Consider the following 17,029-nt stretch of genomic DNA (forward strand, 5'->3'; position numbering starts at 1 on the left):
TACTCTCATCCCTTAGAGAAGGGAATGTGACTATCGCCACATAGAATAAAAAACAGCATGGAACTGTCAAACCAAGAGCAAATCTGGTGAGAAGCCACAGATCTGTAACCAACGAAGCACCTCCTAATTACTGTGCTGTAACAAGAGCATCTCTAATTGGCACCTTAGGCATAGATCTTGCAAACACTTAAACACATGCTTAGCTTAACCCCTGTGAATAGTCCCATTCAAGTCAATAGGTAAAATACACACATGATCACGTATTCTGAGGATTGGGGTCTTGTTTTAAAAAGAAAAGGAGTACTTGTGGCACCTTAGAGACTAACCAATTTATTTGAGCATAAGCATTCGTGAGCTACAGCTCACTTCATCGGATGCATCGGTGGGATAACTCACATGACTGGAGTACTGTCATGGATGGTTATAAACTGTTCAGGAAGGACAGGCAGGGCAGAAAAGGTGGGGGAGTAGCACTGTATGTAAGGGAGCAGTATGACTGCTCAGAGCTCCGGTACGAAACTGCAGAAAAACCTGAGTGTCTCTGGATTAAGTTTAGAAGTGTGTGCAACAAGAGTGATGTAGTGGTGGGAGTCTGCTATAGACCACCGGACCAGGGGGATGAGGTAGATGAGGCTTTCTTCCGGCAGCTCACGGAAGCTACTAGATCGCATGCCCTGATTCTCATGGGTGACTTTAATTTTCCTGATATCTGCTGGGAGAGCAATACAGCGGTGCATAGACAATCCAGGAAGTTTTTGGAAAGCGTAGGGGACAATTTCCTGGCGCAAGTGCTAGAGGAGCCAACTGGGGGGGGGGCGCTTTTCTTGACCTGCTGCTCACAAACCGGGTAGAATTAGTCGGGGAAGCAAAAGTGGATGGGAATCTGGGAGGCAGTGACCATGAGTTGGTTGAGTTCAGGATCCTGACGCAGGGAAGAAAGGTAAGCAGCAGGATACGGACCCTGGACTTCAGGAAAGCAGACTTCGACTCCCTCAGGGAACGGATGGCCAGGATCCCCTGGGGGACTAACTTGAAGGGGAAAGGAGTCCAGGAGAACTGGCTGTATTTCAAGGAATCCCTGTTGAGGTTACAGGGACAAACCATCCCAATGAGTCGAAAGAATAGTAAATATGGCAGGCGACCAGCTTGGCTTAATGGTGAAATCCTAGCGGATCTTAAACATAAAAAAGAAGCTTACAAGAAGTGGAAGGTTGGACATATGACCAGGGAAGAGTATAAAAATATTGCTCGGGCATGTAGGAATGTTATCAGGAGGGCCAAATCGCACCTGGAGCTGCAGCTAGCCAGAGATGTCAAGAGTAACAAGAAGGGTTTCTTCAGGTATGTTGGCAACAAGAAGAAAGCCAAGGAATGTGTGGGCCCCTTACTGAATGAGGGAGGCAACCTAGTGACAGAGGATGTGGAAAAAGTTAATGTACTCAATGCTTTTTTTGCCTCTGTTTTCACTAACAAGGTCAGCTCCCAGACTGCTGCGCTGGGCATCACAAAATGGGGAAGAGATGGCCAGCCCTCTGTGGAGATAGAGGTGGTTAGGGACTATTTAGAAAAGCTGGACGTGCACAAGTCCATGGGGCCGGACGAGTTGCATCCGAGAGTGCTGAAGGAATTGGCGGCTGTGATTGCAGAGCCATTGGCCATTATCTTTGAAAACTCGTGGCGAACCGGGGAAGTCCCGGATGACTGGAAAAAGGCTAATGTAGTGCCAATCTTTAAAAAAGGGAAGGAGGATCCTGGGAACTACAGGCCAGTCAGCCTCACCTCAGTCCCTGGAAAAATCATGGAGCAGGTCCTCAAAGAATCAATCCTGAAGCACTTGCATGAGAGGAAAGCGATCAGGAACAGCCAGCATGGATTCACCAAGGGAAGGTCATGCCTGACTAATCTAATCGCCTTTTATGATGAGATTACTGGTTCTGTGGATGAAGGGAAAGCAGTGGATGTATTGTTTCTTGACTTTAGCAAAGCTTTTGACACCGTCTCCCACAGTATTCTTGTCAGCAAGTTAAGGAAGTATGGGCTGGATGAATGCACTACAAGGTGGGTAGAAAGCTGGCTAGATTGTCAGGCTCAACGGGTAGTGATCAATGGCTCCATATCTAGTTGGCAGCCGGTATCAAGTGGAGTACCCCAAAGGTCGGTCCTGGGGCCAGTTTTGTTCAATATCTTCATAAATGATCTGGAGGATGGTGTGGATTGCACTCTCAGCAAATTTGCGGATGATACTAAACTGGGAGGAGTGGTAGATACGCTGGAGGGGAGGGATAGGATACAGAAGGACCTAGACAAATTGGAGGATTGGGCCAAAAGAAATCTGATGAGGTTCAATAAGGATAAGTGCAGGGTCCTGCACTTAGGACGGAAGAACCCAATGCACAGCTACAGACTAGGGACCGAATGGCTAGGCAGCAGTTCTGCGGAAAAGGACCTAGGGGTGACAGTGGACGAGAAGCTGGATATGAGTCAGCAGTGTGCCCTTGTTGCCAAGAAGGCCAATGGCATTTTGGGATGTATAAGTAGGGGCATAGCAAGCAGATCGAGGGACGTGATCGTTCCCCTCTATTCGACATTGGTGAGGCCTCATCTGGAGTACTGTGTCCAGTTTTGGGCCCCACACTTCAAGAAGGATGTGGATAAATTGGAGAGAGTCCAGCGAAGGGCAACAAAAATGATTAGGGGACTGGAACACATGAGTTATGAGGAGAGGCTGAGGGAGCTGGGATTGTTTAGCCTGCAGAAGAGAAGAATGAGGGGGGGGGATTTGATAGCTGCTTTCAACTACCTGAAAGGGGGTTCCAAAGAAGATGGCTCTAGACTGTTCTCAGTGGTAGCAGATGACAGAACGAGGAGTAATGGTCTCAAGTTGCAGTGGGGGAGGTTTAGATTGGATATTAGGAAAAACTTTTTCACTAAGAGGGTGGTGAAACACTGGAATGCGTTACCTAGGGAGGTGGTAGAATCTCCTTCCTTAGAGGTTTTTAAGGTCGGGCTTGACAAAGCCCTGGCTGGGATGATTTAACTGGGAATTGGTCCTGCTTTGAGCAGGGGGTTGGACTAGATGACCTTCTGGGGTCCCTTCCAACCCTGATATTCTATGATTCTATGATTCTAAGTGAGCTGTAGCCCACGAAAGCTTATGCTCAAATAAATTGGTTAGTCTCTAAGGTGCCACAAGTCACTCCTTTTCTTTTTGCGAATACAGACTAACACGGCTGTTACTCTGAAACTTGTTTTACAAAGACACTCACAATGAGGACCCCAAATGAAATTTTGATCAAAAAGAGAAAGTTGGTGGTATCTATGTCAAGTGATAATGATTTTTAAACCCCATGGTTTATCAGACAGCCCATTTTAACCAGAATATGTCCTCAAGTTTCTGTTAATCAGAAACAGAAGATCCTAATTCTGCATGTTCAACTTTCTTCTGAATGATAAAAATAATCAGCAGACTCATCTTTTAAGTGCCTTGATCATTAGCAAAGGTTTCTAATCATTTCTCAAGCTGGGCATTTTGTGTTAGATCACACCACAATGGTGGTGGCTGCAAAACCCAAAGCACCAGTAGCTCCCAAAGAGGTTACCACCCCTCCATTTCATTCCCACACTCTACTTTCACTTTTCATTAGCTCTGTCAACACGAGAGGCACTTCCATGTTAAATGTTTCAGCTAAGCAACTGTAGCACTGTTTGTTGTAGCACTGTTTGTCCTGGCAGTTCAGTGCGTCCACACTAGCCAGACAGTTAACCTAAACTGATTCCACTCCCCCAACAGCTGCTGTATCACCTGCCCAAAGTTCCAGGCTCAGCTCCCCAGAGCAGGGACATACAATGACAGCACAGGCTCCACTCCCTTCTGTCAGAACTGCCTGTGAAGGGCATAGAGCAGTACCATCCAACTGTGCTGACGGACCAATTGAACTAGTGCAGCTGCAACAGCTGCACTTCCCACTGACACCAGCTCTGCCACAGTTTGAATTGAGCTGGAGTGGGCAGAAGCACTGACCAGGCTTGCTCAGAAGTGCTGTGACACTTGGAGTGTTTGCTCAACATCTGGAGAACTTATGTGAACGGATGGGCATTCCAAGCACTCCGCTCCATTGCACAGTAAAGATGATCCAGCACTTGAGGCATTAGCCTGGGACCTGAGACACCCAGGCTCAAGTCTCTGCTCTGCCACAGACTTCCCATGTGCCCGTGGGGAAATCACTTACTTCCTCTCTGCCTTAGTTCCCTCTCTTTCCAGTGGGGATCATAGCACTCCCCCCCACCCCCCCAGGTGTTGTGAGGATAAATGAAGTAAAGATTCTGAGGTGCTCAGTTACTATGGTCAAGGGGGCCATATAAATACCTGAGATAGATATACCAGACAGGCCTATCACATGCACTGGGAGGACTCTTCTTCATCTGCACCTCCAAATTATCTATTGCCTTGCTCTCCATGACCAGCTGCCATCACTGTCCTGTAGGTGTACACGTTTTGCATTTACCTTGTTTAACCGCAAGATACCTCTTCTGCTTCTATCTAATGCCCTAGCCTATGTTTGCTGGGGAAAGGAAGTGAAAAACCTGTAATGCTTCAGCACGGGGCACACGGCAAAGCAGTCACAGGAGCTGTGAGTGCTGCAAGGCTGCTCAGACCAAAACCACAGAGATTAAGTTCTTTCTCCCCATCTATATTCGGTCTTTCAGTTCCTTGTAAAAATAATTAAAATATTTCAGCAACTTGAAATCTGATCAGCTAAAAGTAGTATTCAAAGTAGTTTTTCTGTCGTTTCAGGTACTATCCCTGCTCATGAGTCACCCTGACAATTTTTTGTGGTTTTACAACTATATGTTTTTCCCCTCTCCTATCGGTATGCTAAGCCCGGCACATAAAACAGGGCAAACTACACAGAATGGAGAACAGTAAAGCTAACTGTACAGAGTTTGCTCAAATGCCAAAGTAAACAAGCCGAGCAAAGCAGACTTTTTCCTCCAGTCTCTTTTGGCAAGAGAGTCTGCCAAATGTTATCCTACTATCCTTCAACATTCCTCGTAAGGACAGCAGGATAACAATATTTCAGATAAGAGTGTGATTTTTAAGTAACTGTGTAACATTTCATTCTCTCTCTCCTTTTTTCAATTGAGACTGTAAGAAGTTTTTCCTGAAATTTCAACAGAAATCAAGGCGTCTTGCTTCTGTATGCATTATGGGTGGAAAGAGGAGAAGGAAAGGGTCAAAACCTAGCTCTTCATACTTGGAGCACTTAATAGCTAGAATTACAGCAGTGGTTCATCATCTAGATAGTTGCCTAGTTTTACAATAGGTGACATAAAAAGCACTAGTAAAGTCAGTATAAACTAAAATTTCATTCAGATAATTACTTGTTCAATACTGCTCTATATACTATACACTGAAATGTAAGTACAATATTTATATTCCAATTGATTTATTTTATAATTATATGGTGAACATGAGAAAGTAACAGGTTTCAGAGTGGTAGACGTGTTAGTCTGTATCAGCAAAAACAACGAGGAGTCCTTGTGGCACCTTAGGAATATAAATATTGTCTCTAAGGTGCCACAAGGACTCCTCATTGTTTTTGATGAGAAAGTAAGCTATGCTTCAGTAACAGTGTGCTGACACTTTTGTATTTTTAGGTCTGATTTTGTAAGCAAATAGTTTTTAAGTGAGGTGAAACTTGGGGGTACTCAAGACAAATCTAACTCCTAAAAGCCAGGTACAGTAATCTGGAAAGGTTGAGAGCCACTGCATTACAGGACACGTGGAACTAAAACTGGCAAGTGCCGCACCAATACGGATCAAATGAGGACAACTGGAGTTTACTTTTCAACACAAAGGGAATATTTACTGTCCTAGCAGTTCCCCACTAAGAATTCCTTAGCTCCCTCCCCTCTACCCCTTGCCCAATAGAGAGATTCTAGAAGTGTAGCTTTGGGGAGCATGCCAGTCTTCTACCCAACACATGCTGCTGTTGGAATAGCCCTTTTTGAAAAGCAGACTGTTCCAATAACTGTTTCTTTTGATCAGTGTTCTGCTATTGAACTACAATGGGTGAATGGATGGGTCACTATAAAAAGTAATTTTCCCTCGCCGATACTCACACCTTCTTGTCAACTGTTGGAAATGAGCGATGTCCACCTTGATTGCATTGGCCTTGTCAGCACTATAAAAGTACTTTTCCCTCTCTTGATATTCACCCCTTCTTGTCAACGGTTAAGAATAGGCCACTTCCACCTTAATTGAATTGGCCTCATTAGCACTGACCGCCAACTTGGTAAGGCAACTCCATCTTTTCATGTGCTGTAATATTTATACTGCTTACTGTATTTTTCACTCCATGTATATGATGAAGTGGGTTTTAGCCCACGAAAGCTTATGCCCAAATACATTTGTTAGTCTCTAAGGTGCCACAAGGACTCCTTGTTGTTTTTGAACTACAATAGAGGACCATATCTAACAAAAAAATGTTCATACAGAAGGCTCCCCACTTGATCCCTCCCCAAAATAAAATACTATTTTGCACTTACGTAGCAGCTGTTAAGAGGATCAAATATGCTTTTGTTCCTTTCTGATGCAAATGCCAACAAGCGAGGTTTGGAGTTAGATTCCGGAAGACAGACAAACTTCGGTTCCTGCCCTTCAGGCAGAGTGTATTTTTAAATGCTGTGTTTAAAAGCAGTTTAAAATTCAAAGCTCTGTGGAATGCAATTTGCTACAGCTTTGCAGTTGAGGGAGAGGAAGGGGCTCAGCTCACTCACTCATTGCTCAGAGTTTCATCTGGACTTCAAATGCTGAGGCTACAATATCCTCTTCACAACTCCTGCAGAAACTAGTATCCTCTTGACAACCCATTATCCAGTAGGAAGGAATTTGTTACACGGCTGTAAAGTAACCCTAACCCTGAACATATCTTGCAGTCAGTAAGTTTCCAAGGGCCAGGGGAAATATTCATTCTGTTTTCCCATGCTACAGATATCTAATGCTGCTATGATATTTAAGATTATCCCTTCAAGGTTAGGGACATACAAATATCTACCTAACTTATGCACACAAATTCCAGGTGTACCCAATTTGCATGCCCACCTGGTATCTGCACATCTGCACTAGACGCACAAACATTTGTGCATTCCTAACACTGAAAATCTGGCCTTTGAAAACTCAGAACATCAAATTGTTTATCAAGGTCCTCGCTGTCTGGTTTGTATTTTACTAGATCATGTGGAGAGAATACAACTGCCAGCCTTTCAAAAGAAAAACAATCAACCCTTAATACTTAATTTTTTTAAATGAGATGAAGATGTCACCTGACTCACCCAGTGATCTATTCCTTTGCCAGCTAGGAAATAGGGATTTGGGGCATCCCGTGTAGCCTCCAGCCCCACAAAGTGTTGCAGGCAGGGTCCACTGCCAAGCTGAAGTTTAGTTTTATAAAAAAGGAGAAATTGGGTGGTCTTTCTAAGCACTCTTTTTTTACTAACTCTCCATGCCAGCAGCCCACTTCTGCTTCAGCGGGGGTGGGTCAGGCTGAAAAACCATCTGGCTCTCTTGGGCAGTGGTTCTTTCCAGAAGGGGTAGTCAGAAAGAAATCACTCTTTACTTGTGCAGTCAGAAATGGAAGGCAAAGAGAAGTCCACGTGCAGATGGACTTTAGCGTTTCCACTGCTAACAAATGGAATATCAGAAAGAGCTTGAGGGGGCTGAAGTTAGAAGGTGCACGCACACCCCTCCCCATTTCCATCTACTCCATATTTTTGAACAGGTGAACTTTTCACAAATTCTATTCTGCAGCTATCTCACCACACCTCATGCTCACCAAAGAGCTAGCAAACAGGGGATACAAGTCACAGACACTGCGCTCTCAACTGGGCCATTTTCTAGGTTCTTGTGAAAATGCTGCATATAAGCACTGACAAAAATGATACTGTCTCAGAAGATATGAGCTCTTACAGCAGGCACATACATGCTCTGCACATTAATCAAACCAGCCACAGCTGATAAGCAATTTTTCTAAAATTTGGAGGGGGTGCAGTGATCCTAGCCTAAAATCTTGTACAGCCAGTTCCCACCTGAAGAATCGAAACCCTTACCCCAAAAACAAGTTGACAAATGAGGAGAAAAAGAATTTTATAATAAAATTGCTGACAAAAGATTTTTCCTCCAAGGCACAGAGAGTTTAGTGCATTAGCCTTTCATCTTTGCCGAGGAGTTCAAATGCACAAGTGAAAAGCAATTTTGATGATGTGCATCCTAGCTCTCTAACTGTGACCAGCACAAAGGCAACCTACAATTCAGGGTGATTGGCAGTCTCTCTAGAGAAGCCCAGGACTAAGCAAGGGGTCTTGCAGGCCAGGAAGGATTAGAGGACATTGGCAATCTTGGGTAGAAGAGCCTGCACAGTGCCTGCTTGTAGTGTGCATGGCTGAATGCAGCACTATTAATCCCACATTTTCATGAAGCATTAATCCCCTACACAGAATTTAAGAGAAGCTGGCAAGGCTTTAGCTACCGCAGTGCAGGAGATCATGCTACAAACGCAAGACACAATTCAGATTGTTGGGATCCGGTGGTAGTTTGTTGTATTTAGGTCACGGTGCTGGTGCAGTGCCGCCTGTGGGTCAGCTGCATCTTTCACATCGACATCGTACTTTTCAGAGTTTATCAAGGGCATCCTTTTACGTAGTGAATGTGTTCCACACTATGGAATACACGCATTCATTAAAATAGTTTATGATTCTGATTTTGGGGACAGGAGGACACCGCGTTTCTAAGACCCAGGAAGAAAGCCACCAAAGTAATAAAGCGGTGCTCTAACTTGTCTTTGTCTGATTTATATTCCTATCACCACTTTCAGATATTTACAGCAGGCTCCCCTGCCTCTTCACGGAGGTTTCAAATATTAACAAGAATATTAGAGAAGCCAAGTGTTAAATCGCTTTCAGGATCCCCATAATCCTATGCTACATCAGTAACATTCAGCGTTCAACTGTGTGAGAGCAGAGGTATAGATTTTAAAACAAGCCTAATCACAGATTCATTAATAGGCGGTACATTAATTAATCCAGCATGTAACTATCAGCAGCCTGGTGCCCTTTATAAGACTAAAAAAAAAAAATCCTGAATGCACTTTATCAGGAGCCATGATCAGGTCAAGGTATTTCCCCAGGGTTTAAATGGGGGTGGTTCAGAGGGCAAATGGTATACTTATTCACCATCTCACAGAACTGATAAAGCCACTGAAAATGACTTCACAGCATTTACACCCACACCCTTCTAAATTCTATCCCTTGCTTGCTTTGTTTGTTATGTAATTACTTTATTGGATAAGAACCGGAAGTGGGGCTCAGCTGCTAAAATAATAGACAGGCTGTTCCTCTTACTGGCTCTCTGGAAGGAACAGCACTGTCTCCACATCAAGCAGCTGAGTACTTGTGGGTCCAGCCCTTCCATCAACATTGTTTCTCAGCACCTTACAAACATCAGCGAGTTTACCCCCAGAACACTCCTGTGAGATAGAGAAGTATTATTGCCATTTTACAGATAAGGACCAGAGGCACAAAGATTAATGCCTGATTTTAAGAGGTAGTCAGCATCCGTAACCTCCTTTACAGTCCATGAGAACTGGATGTGTTCGCTACACTTGGAGGGAGAGGGAGATAATCAGGGCTTAACTTATTTGCTCAAGGTCACACAGAAAGCCTGTGGCAGAACCAGTTATAGAACCCAGAATTCATAAGATCCCAACCACTGACTCACCCACAAAGCCATCCTTCCTGCACATCAATAGCGAATCAAGCCACACAACACATACCACCACATTTTTCTGTAGGCCTTTAAAAAAAGGCATGTTCTAGCAAATTGCTTTTCCTGATTATTTCTGGAGTACTTAACACTGAGAATTATGCGACTTACAAGACTCACTTCACTTCCTTGATGTAAGTTAAGTAACCCATCAGCAATGACTGGACTAACAAGAACTAACCTACACAGTCCAAAATGATATGCCTCAAATAAGGATCCAGTCTCCCCACACAGTCACTTTGGTACTCGTCTTGCAGCCTGTTCTCTGAAGGCGATCCCTTAAACCTGTGGAGTCCCACCAACATCAGTGCAGCTCTGCATTGGCATGTGGGTCCACCTACATAGGCCCACTTACAGGATCAGGATTTAAATATACCAAAGGAAACTGATATGAAAGTAAATACATAAAACAAAATGGTCAGAAAGAACGTCAAGTGGGCATCCAGTCAGTTAATATTTCAGCGTGAAATTCCCTTCATCCTGAGGTTTGCCTTAGATGCTTAGGGCTCAATCTTTTCTGCATATATGAAGTCGTACACTGTTGCACATTTTAAGTCAAAACCAGTCAAAACCACTATTTCCATAATAGCTGATTTTACAAGATACAGAACGGTGCAGATCTTATCAGTAAGAGCACCAGGAAATGTTTCAGTGACCTGGGACGGGAGCAATATTCATAAATCAACACTCAATGTCATAATGGCGGGTTAGTGCCAAGAGTAAGTTTCTTTGGGTCTCCATCCCCCTCCCCTCTGCAAAACAGCTCAGGAAACGGGGAGCATTCCCAAGGACAGCAGTAGCTGTGGAAAAACCTGTTGCCCCTTGGAAACTGCAAGTATATTTAAGTATGCCCCTTCTTTTGGCTGATAGTCTGGGAAAGGTCAGTGCTGCAAGGGTTGAATACTGAAGGAAACATGCAAGACTCCAGCTAGTAAGGAGAACAAACTAAGGCTCCAAACCTGCAGTGAGATCTGCTTGCACAGACTCCTGCATCTGTGCTGAGACCCGTTGTTTTCCATGGAGATAAGGGTCTATGTTCACTTCCACTGAAGTTGTTAGGGAAGTAGCTGGCAAATTTGAAAAATGAAAGGAGGACTAGGATAAATATAATTCCACTGTCTGTTTAAGCAGAAACATTCTGTCATCTTTCTCTTGTCATCTAAATATTTAACCAGGCCATTTCTACAACAGCAGCAGAAACTGCTATCCCAAGCTAGGAAGAGGCAGCGACAGATACCTTTTGAATGGGTGTTTTCTCCCCCTCGGGTAACAAACAAAAGCTCCAAATGCAGTTCCACCCTTTCTTGAAGGGTCCTTGAAACAGAATGACACTCTCAAATTTCAGACTGAGATCATCTCTCTTCCCCAGAGTTCACCGCAGATTTATACCTACGAGGCAACTCTGTAGATATTTTTTTTCCTGTTGTTTAGTGTGGATATTAGGATTTTCTAAGTATAATTTTTTCTAAATAATATAAATATATCTTACATGGATCAATTTTGTCATCGTGCACATAAAATGTCAGCGATTACTTGCTTGTGACAGTCAACTGTCAACTTTAAACAGCTCAAGAAAAATGAAAATTCTGGGATCAAAGATTATTTGATTGCCTAATATTACATATACTGGCCTCAATGTAAGAAGGTTTTTTGTTGAAGGAGAAACTTTCACAGAGACATGATGTCAATAAGAATGCAATCAAACACTACTTGCAAAAAGCATTACAGACATAACCCTGAGCGAGTGTCTACTCAAGGCAGAAAGCCTATGACAACTGTTTCCTATGATGTTTGAAATTGAATATGTCTTATAATAAATAAGGGGAAGGGGCAGAAATTGTGTTAACCCTTATGTTAAAATGTCTCTCTTATTTAATTCCAACAGTGTCAGTAGACCAGGGATGAATTTAAGCTTTAGAGTTCAGCAAGTCTGCTACAAGCATAGCTCAACCAGACTAAGCACAGTAGCAGCAAGTTTCTAGGTTGTGAATACGCTTACGCGCATGAATAACTTAGCCAGGTGAGTAGTCCCACTGAAGTCAGTGGGACTACCACATGTATAAGTATTTACAGGTTGTGGTTCAATACTACTATTCCACCTGTGGTAATAATATGGTGTCAGCACAGGGTACCACATATCTAATGAAATCAAACCACCATTCACAGTAATGTTGTCATTCAATTTCAGTGCCTCAGCATGAAATAAGGAGACTGCAAAAATTTGCTAATAGCCAGTACTACTCGAGACCATTTAACTGGTGGCTGTTCGGGTGAACTGACTATTTATATATTGGATTAAAAGCTTACTTGTGAAATTTAAAATCAAGCGGCAGAGCTACTTAAAAGTATATTTCAACTGCAGAATTAATCACTCTGCATGACATAAGTAGCTCTCTGTACCACTACATTCTTCATGATTTACAGACTTAATAGCCACCGACAGAAAATGAAAGCCTGAAAAATGTAAGATAGTTGTGCAGATAGAGGACAAAAGCATAAGTGTTTGATGTGAAAGGATCACTTATTTACTACAGAACTTTGCATGTTACATTTCACTGTAATCTTGTATTTTAAAATTCAAATGACATACAATTAGAGGTACCCATAGAGTGCTCTGGACACCTATCCCATAAATTAAGAAGAAGTCACAACAGAAAGCAAAAGATATACCCCAAAATATATTTGTCTCAGCCCACACCTTTGATGGCTGAAAGAGACATATTTTGGGGCAGTCCTTTTTTTTAATGTTACAATTTTTAATTTACAGGATAGGTACTTAAAGTTGTATTTTTAAAATGTAATAATCATTTACAAAATTAAAGTGAAAAGTAACATCCAGAATTAAACAGATTTACATAATATAGTGAAATATAATTAAGTGATCCTTTTGCATCACTTATTTTATGTTGATTTTCTTCCATCTGCACAGCCATCTTATGCTGTTGCAGGCTTTCCATTTTCATCTGTGGCTAATAAAAGAAAGTGGCAGGTAGTTTAGGTACAAAAATTAAATTCTAGTTTTTAAAAAGTTGTACAGAACCTAGTACTAGGGATTTAAAAATCCATTAAGATGTTTTATTTGGATTTAAAACCTTTTTTTTTTTTTTTTTGCAATATTTGCAACCCAAACATAGAAACTTTCTCCCACTTGAGAGCCAGAAAGTGAGGACATAAGTGAAATTGACTAGTGAAAAAAAATGGAGAGACTTTCACTATGAAGGGCTAACTAGTGAGTGTATTTTCACTGACTAACATTAATGAAAAACAAAAAGTAAAATATAGAAAACAGTGAAATTATTTTTAAACCATGCTCAACTTCAATCATCTAAACTAAGAAATTCTCTTTTTAAATGTGTTTTTTAATCTCACAGCATCCCTTTACAATTGCCCCACTTCAGCTCAAACTCAGATATCTACTGTTTCAGAGTCATTCATCAGGTACCTGGTGTCAAATTATCACCGAGCATTGGACAATCCCGTACCCATTAAAATAAAGATGTTTCTCACAGAAGCCTGTTTACACAAAAGGACAGTATGAGAAGTAGTTCTGTACCTCAAGTTCAGTTTCTCTTCGATTGATGTCATCTGTGGATTGGTTTAACTTTTCCAGTTCCCCCTAGAAAAGAGCAAAAACACAGGCATGCACTGAGAAATCAGACACCAACATGACGGAGAAGGAAAGGTTCTATTACGTGTCATCTGGCATCCCCCAAAGCAAGCACATTAGGGATCTGGCTGGAATGTTAAATGAAAACAGAGAGTTGAGACATTTGGAGGAACTCAGCCAGAGGTTATGGGTCTATTATAGGAGTGGGTGGGTGAGATTCTGTGGTTTGCAATGTGCCTGATGTCAGACTAGATTATCACAATGGTCCCTTCTTGGCCTTAAAAGTCTGTGAGTTTACCACCTAGTCTCAGCATTCAGCTACTCAGGAAAGAGAAAAACAAGCGGAGAAATTTTGCTCATATTCTAGTTTTAATGAAGTACAGTTCTTGCTTTGGGTTATTCTTATTTAGTATTAATAAATATGACATATAATCTATATCTTAAAAGAATGTGGCTAATGTCAGCTAGTTCCTAGTAAGACAGTTTTTAAGACAAGGCCATTTGTCTTCACGGTGGTAGGGAAGGAGGTATAAACACAGACAAAGGCACAAAGACAAGGATTAGAAGATAGTGTTAATACTGTAACAAAAACAGGCACATGCAAAGACAGTAAGTATAAAAAGGGACTCCTCTAGACCCCCATCATGAATTGATCAACTATTGAGTGACTGTCCACCAAATTACATTAATTAATCTGGTCACAATGAAAAGATGACAGGTTTCAGAGTAGCAGCCGTGTTAGTCTGTATTCACAAAAAGAAAAGGAGTACTTGTGGCACCTTAGAGAATAACAAATTTATTTGAGCATAAACTTTTGTGAGCTACAGCTCATGAGCTTACAGAAAGCTTATGCTCAAATAAATTTGTTAGTCTCTAAGGTGCCACAAGTACTCCTTTTCTTTTAACGAAAAGATATTAGTTCCAACAATATAGTTTTGTTACCCACAGAAGTCAGATTTGATTTCAGACTTTTAGGATTTTAAAGACAATTTTTTAATTTTTTTTCTAATAGCTAGTTTTCATTTCAAATTACTGTTTTGTTATCTAGATAAGAAGGTTTTGCCCCACAAATGTTAAAGCAACAGACATTTATTTAACCAGATGACCACAAAAAAGAAAAACCACCACCACAATTTCATTAACAGCATGCAATCAACGTCCCAGTATTGTTTAGCTAAATGGAGCCATATTCCAAATAAAAAAGAACCCAAGGACAAAATTTTAGCCATTGGGAGCTAGTGCACCTCAGTCTCTGAAAAATTAGGCCACTTAAACATTGCTTAAGTGTTTGCAGGATCAGACTTATCTTTAGGCACCCACATCTGAAAATGTTGCCACAAATCTGTACAGCTCTGGCAAAGAGATACAGAAGACAAGAGTTATGACAGGTAGAGGCCCGATCCTGCAAAGATTTCTACATGTGCTTAACTTTATACACAGCCAGTAATCCCAAGGGAATACTCAGTGCATAAAATTAAGCCTGTGTGTAGGTCTTTGCAGGATTATGGCCACACTGATCTTTCCACCAAGCAGTTGGTCAGGGCATGAATTTGAAGTGGGACGGGAGGAAGATGGGGGAACTTTGTTAAAAAAAAAAAAATCCAGGAGCATTTTAAAAAGACAGGTAAAAGGAAAGTAACATTTTGTATTTCAAGCCTGTGTTTTCCTTTTTAATTAAAATCCCACCTTTATTATTAAGAGTTTTATACCCTCACTCTAGGTTTAAAAAAAAAATCAATCCTTTCTTGTAATCACAACAAAAAATGCAAAAGTCAGAATTTTAATTTAAAAGAAGGGAAGAGAGTCATGACAGAGAACATTTTAATAGAAAATAGAATAATCTTAAGCAACTAGCATGAACACCTTAAATCATACTAATTCAACTTCACAAATGCCCTTGCTCAGCTGCAGGCACCAAGCTAAGAGAGACCATGACCCCCTCCAACAACCTTATTTCAGGTCTCAGCTTCAAACATGTTTCTTTCCCACCTCCAAGCCCAATCTTGCCGAACAGCCAAGCCACAAATGATTCAGCTCTGGTCTTCTAACTATTGCACAGCGCTTTGAAAAACACAGTACGAAAGGTACTGAAAAAATCACAGTCGCATTGTCTTGTCTGTGTGCAGACACACACACACACTGCAGAAACCGCTCTTCAGGTATTCTTGCAGCCTGTGCTCAATATCACAGGAGGTTTCCCCTTGGGTTTGCAAAGGGGGCAGGTTGCTTTAAGTCCCAGAAGGCTCAGAAACGCCCCCCCCACCACCACCACCACCCACACGCACCCCCCTCCGATGCTGCCTATCCAGGGTGGGGTGGCTGGCTTGTTTCAGCGCACACAAAAGGGGGGATAACGGGGATCTTTTAAACCCCCTCTCCCGAAGGGGAGCAGGCAGGCAGCCGGTGCTCCAGCAGCCTCTCCACCCATCCGCAGAAATACCCCAGCAGAAACCTAATGAGCTCAGCGGGCAGATGCGGAGCGGCTGCACGCCCCATCGGGGCGGGAAGGGGGGCGGAGTAGCAAGGGGGTAACACGGAGGAGATCTAGGGGACACCTGTGCAGGGCTGGGGAGCAAACGCAGGGACCTCCTCCCCCCAAAACCAGAATCCCCTCCCCGGATCGCAGCTCCGTGCAGGACCGTTCCACCCCAACGATGAGGCCCATGGCTCCGGGCGCAGGGGCTAGGCACCGTCGGCCCAAAGCGTGCGGGCTCGGGGCTGAGCCAGCCCCCGGCACCGGCTGCCGCCGCCCCGCAGCATCCCCGGGGCTCGCTCTCCTGCCTCACCTGGATCCTGGGGTCCACCTCTTCCTCCTCCTCCTCGGGGAAATCCGCCTCCTCGGGCCGGCTCCTCCGGCCCGCGGACTCCATGGGGCCGGGCTCGGGCCGGGCTCGGACCTGCCTCCGCCGCCTGCAGCTGCCCGCGGCCGCGCGGGGAAAGGAGCCCCGGGGAGGTGTCGCCGGCCGCGCGGAGGAAATCCGCCCCCTGCCTGCCGCTCGCTCGCTCGCTGTCAGCCGGGCACCGCCTCTCTCCCGCCGGCCTCGGCCCATCCCCCCGGCCGGGCTGCCAAATCAGCGGGCGAAAGCAGCCTGCCCACCCCCACGGTGACAAGCGCCGCCCCCCCCGAAAAGCCCGGCCCCGCGTGTTCTTGCCCGCCCCGGGCAGCCGCCTGCTGCGTTCTCGCTTCTGCTTTGTGCGGCTGCTTCTCACGTGGGGAACGGGGGCAAGCGGCCGGGGTGTTCTGCAAAGCGCCGGGCTGCTGGCTCGGCAGGGAAGGCTGCCAGAGGGCCGCTGTCCTCGCCCCAGGGGCCTGGCTCTGCCCAGCGTCGATAAGAGAGCCAGCCCCTGGCAGGTGTCACCGGGAGGGAGCGAGCGGGGACAAGCAGCCTCCCCCCCGCAGGAGCCAGTCCAAAAGAAGCCGCGACTCATTCTCACCCACTCCTGCCCCTGGCCTAAAGGGCAGCTGCTGCCTTGTGGAAAACTTTGAAAACCAGGCTCCTGAGAAACAGTGGTGCCTGCCTCGTTTGGCCCTCGGGGTTTTGGTTTTTAATTGAGGAAACCCCCTGGGAAAACAGGACCTTGATTGTTTCGCCATGCCTCGC

The 17,029-nt window shown here is 44.0% G+C and overlaps 1 protein-coding gene across 1 annotated transcript in view; it reads right to left on the reverse strand.

The window, feature by feature from the left end:
* The window catches only part of SH3BP5 (SH3 domain binding protein 5), a 65,572-nt gene extending 49,080 nt beyond the window's left edge, over positions 1-16,492 (reverse strand). The window contains exons 1-2 of the mRNA XM_084620604.1: positions 16,214-16,492; positions 13,374-13,436 (exon numbers count right to left, since the gene is read on the reverse strand). Of these exons, the coding sequence (XP_084476730.1) occupies positions 13,374-13,436; positions 16,214-16,477 (327 nt within the window). The 5' untranslated portion in view covers positions 16,478-16,492. The remainder of the gene's footprint in view (positions 1-13,373; positions 13,437-16,213) is intronic.
* Positions 16,493-17,029: the final 537 nt, after the last annotated feature.

The sequence above is a fragment of the Lepidochelys olivacea genome (genome assembly GCF_965140295.1).
Source record: "Lepidochelys olivacea isolate rLepOli2 genome assembly, chromosome: 2".
Classification (NCBI taxonomy): Eukaryota; Metazoa; Chordata; order Testudines; family Cheloniidae; genus Lepidochelys; species Lepidochelys olivacea.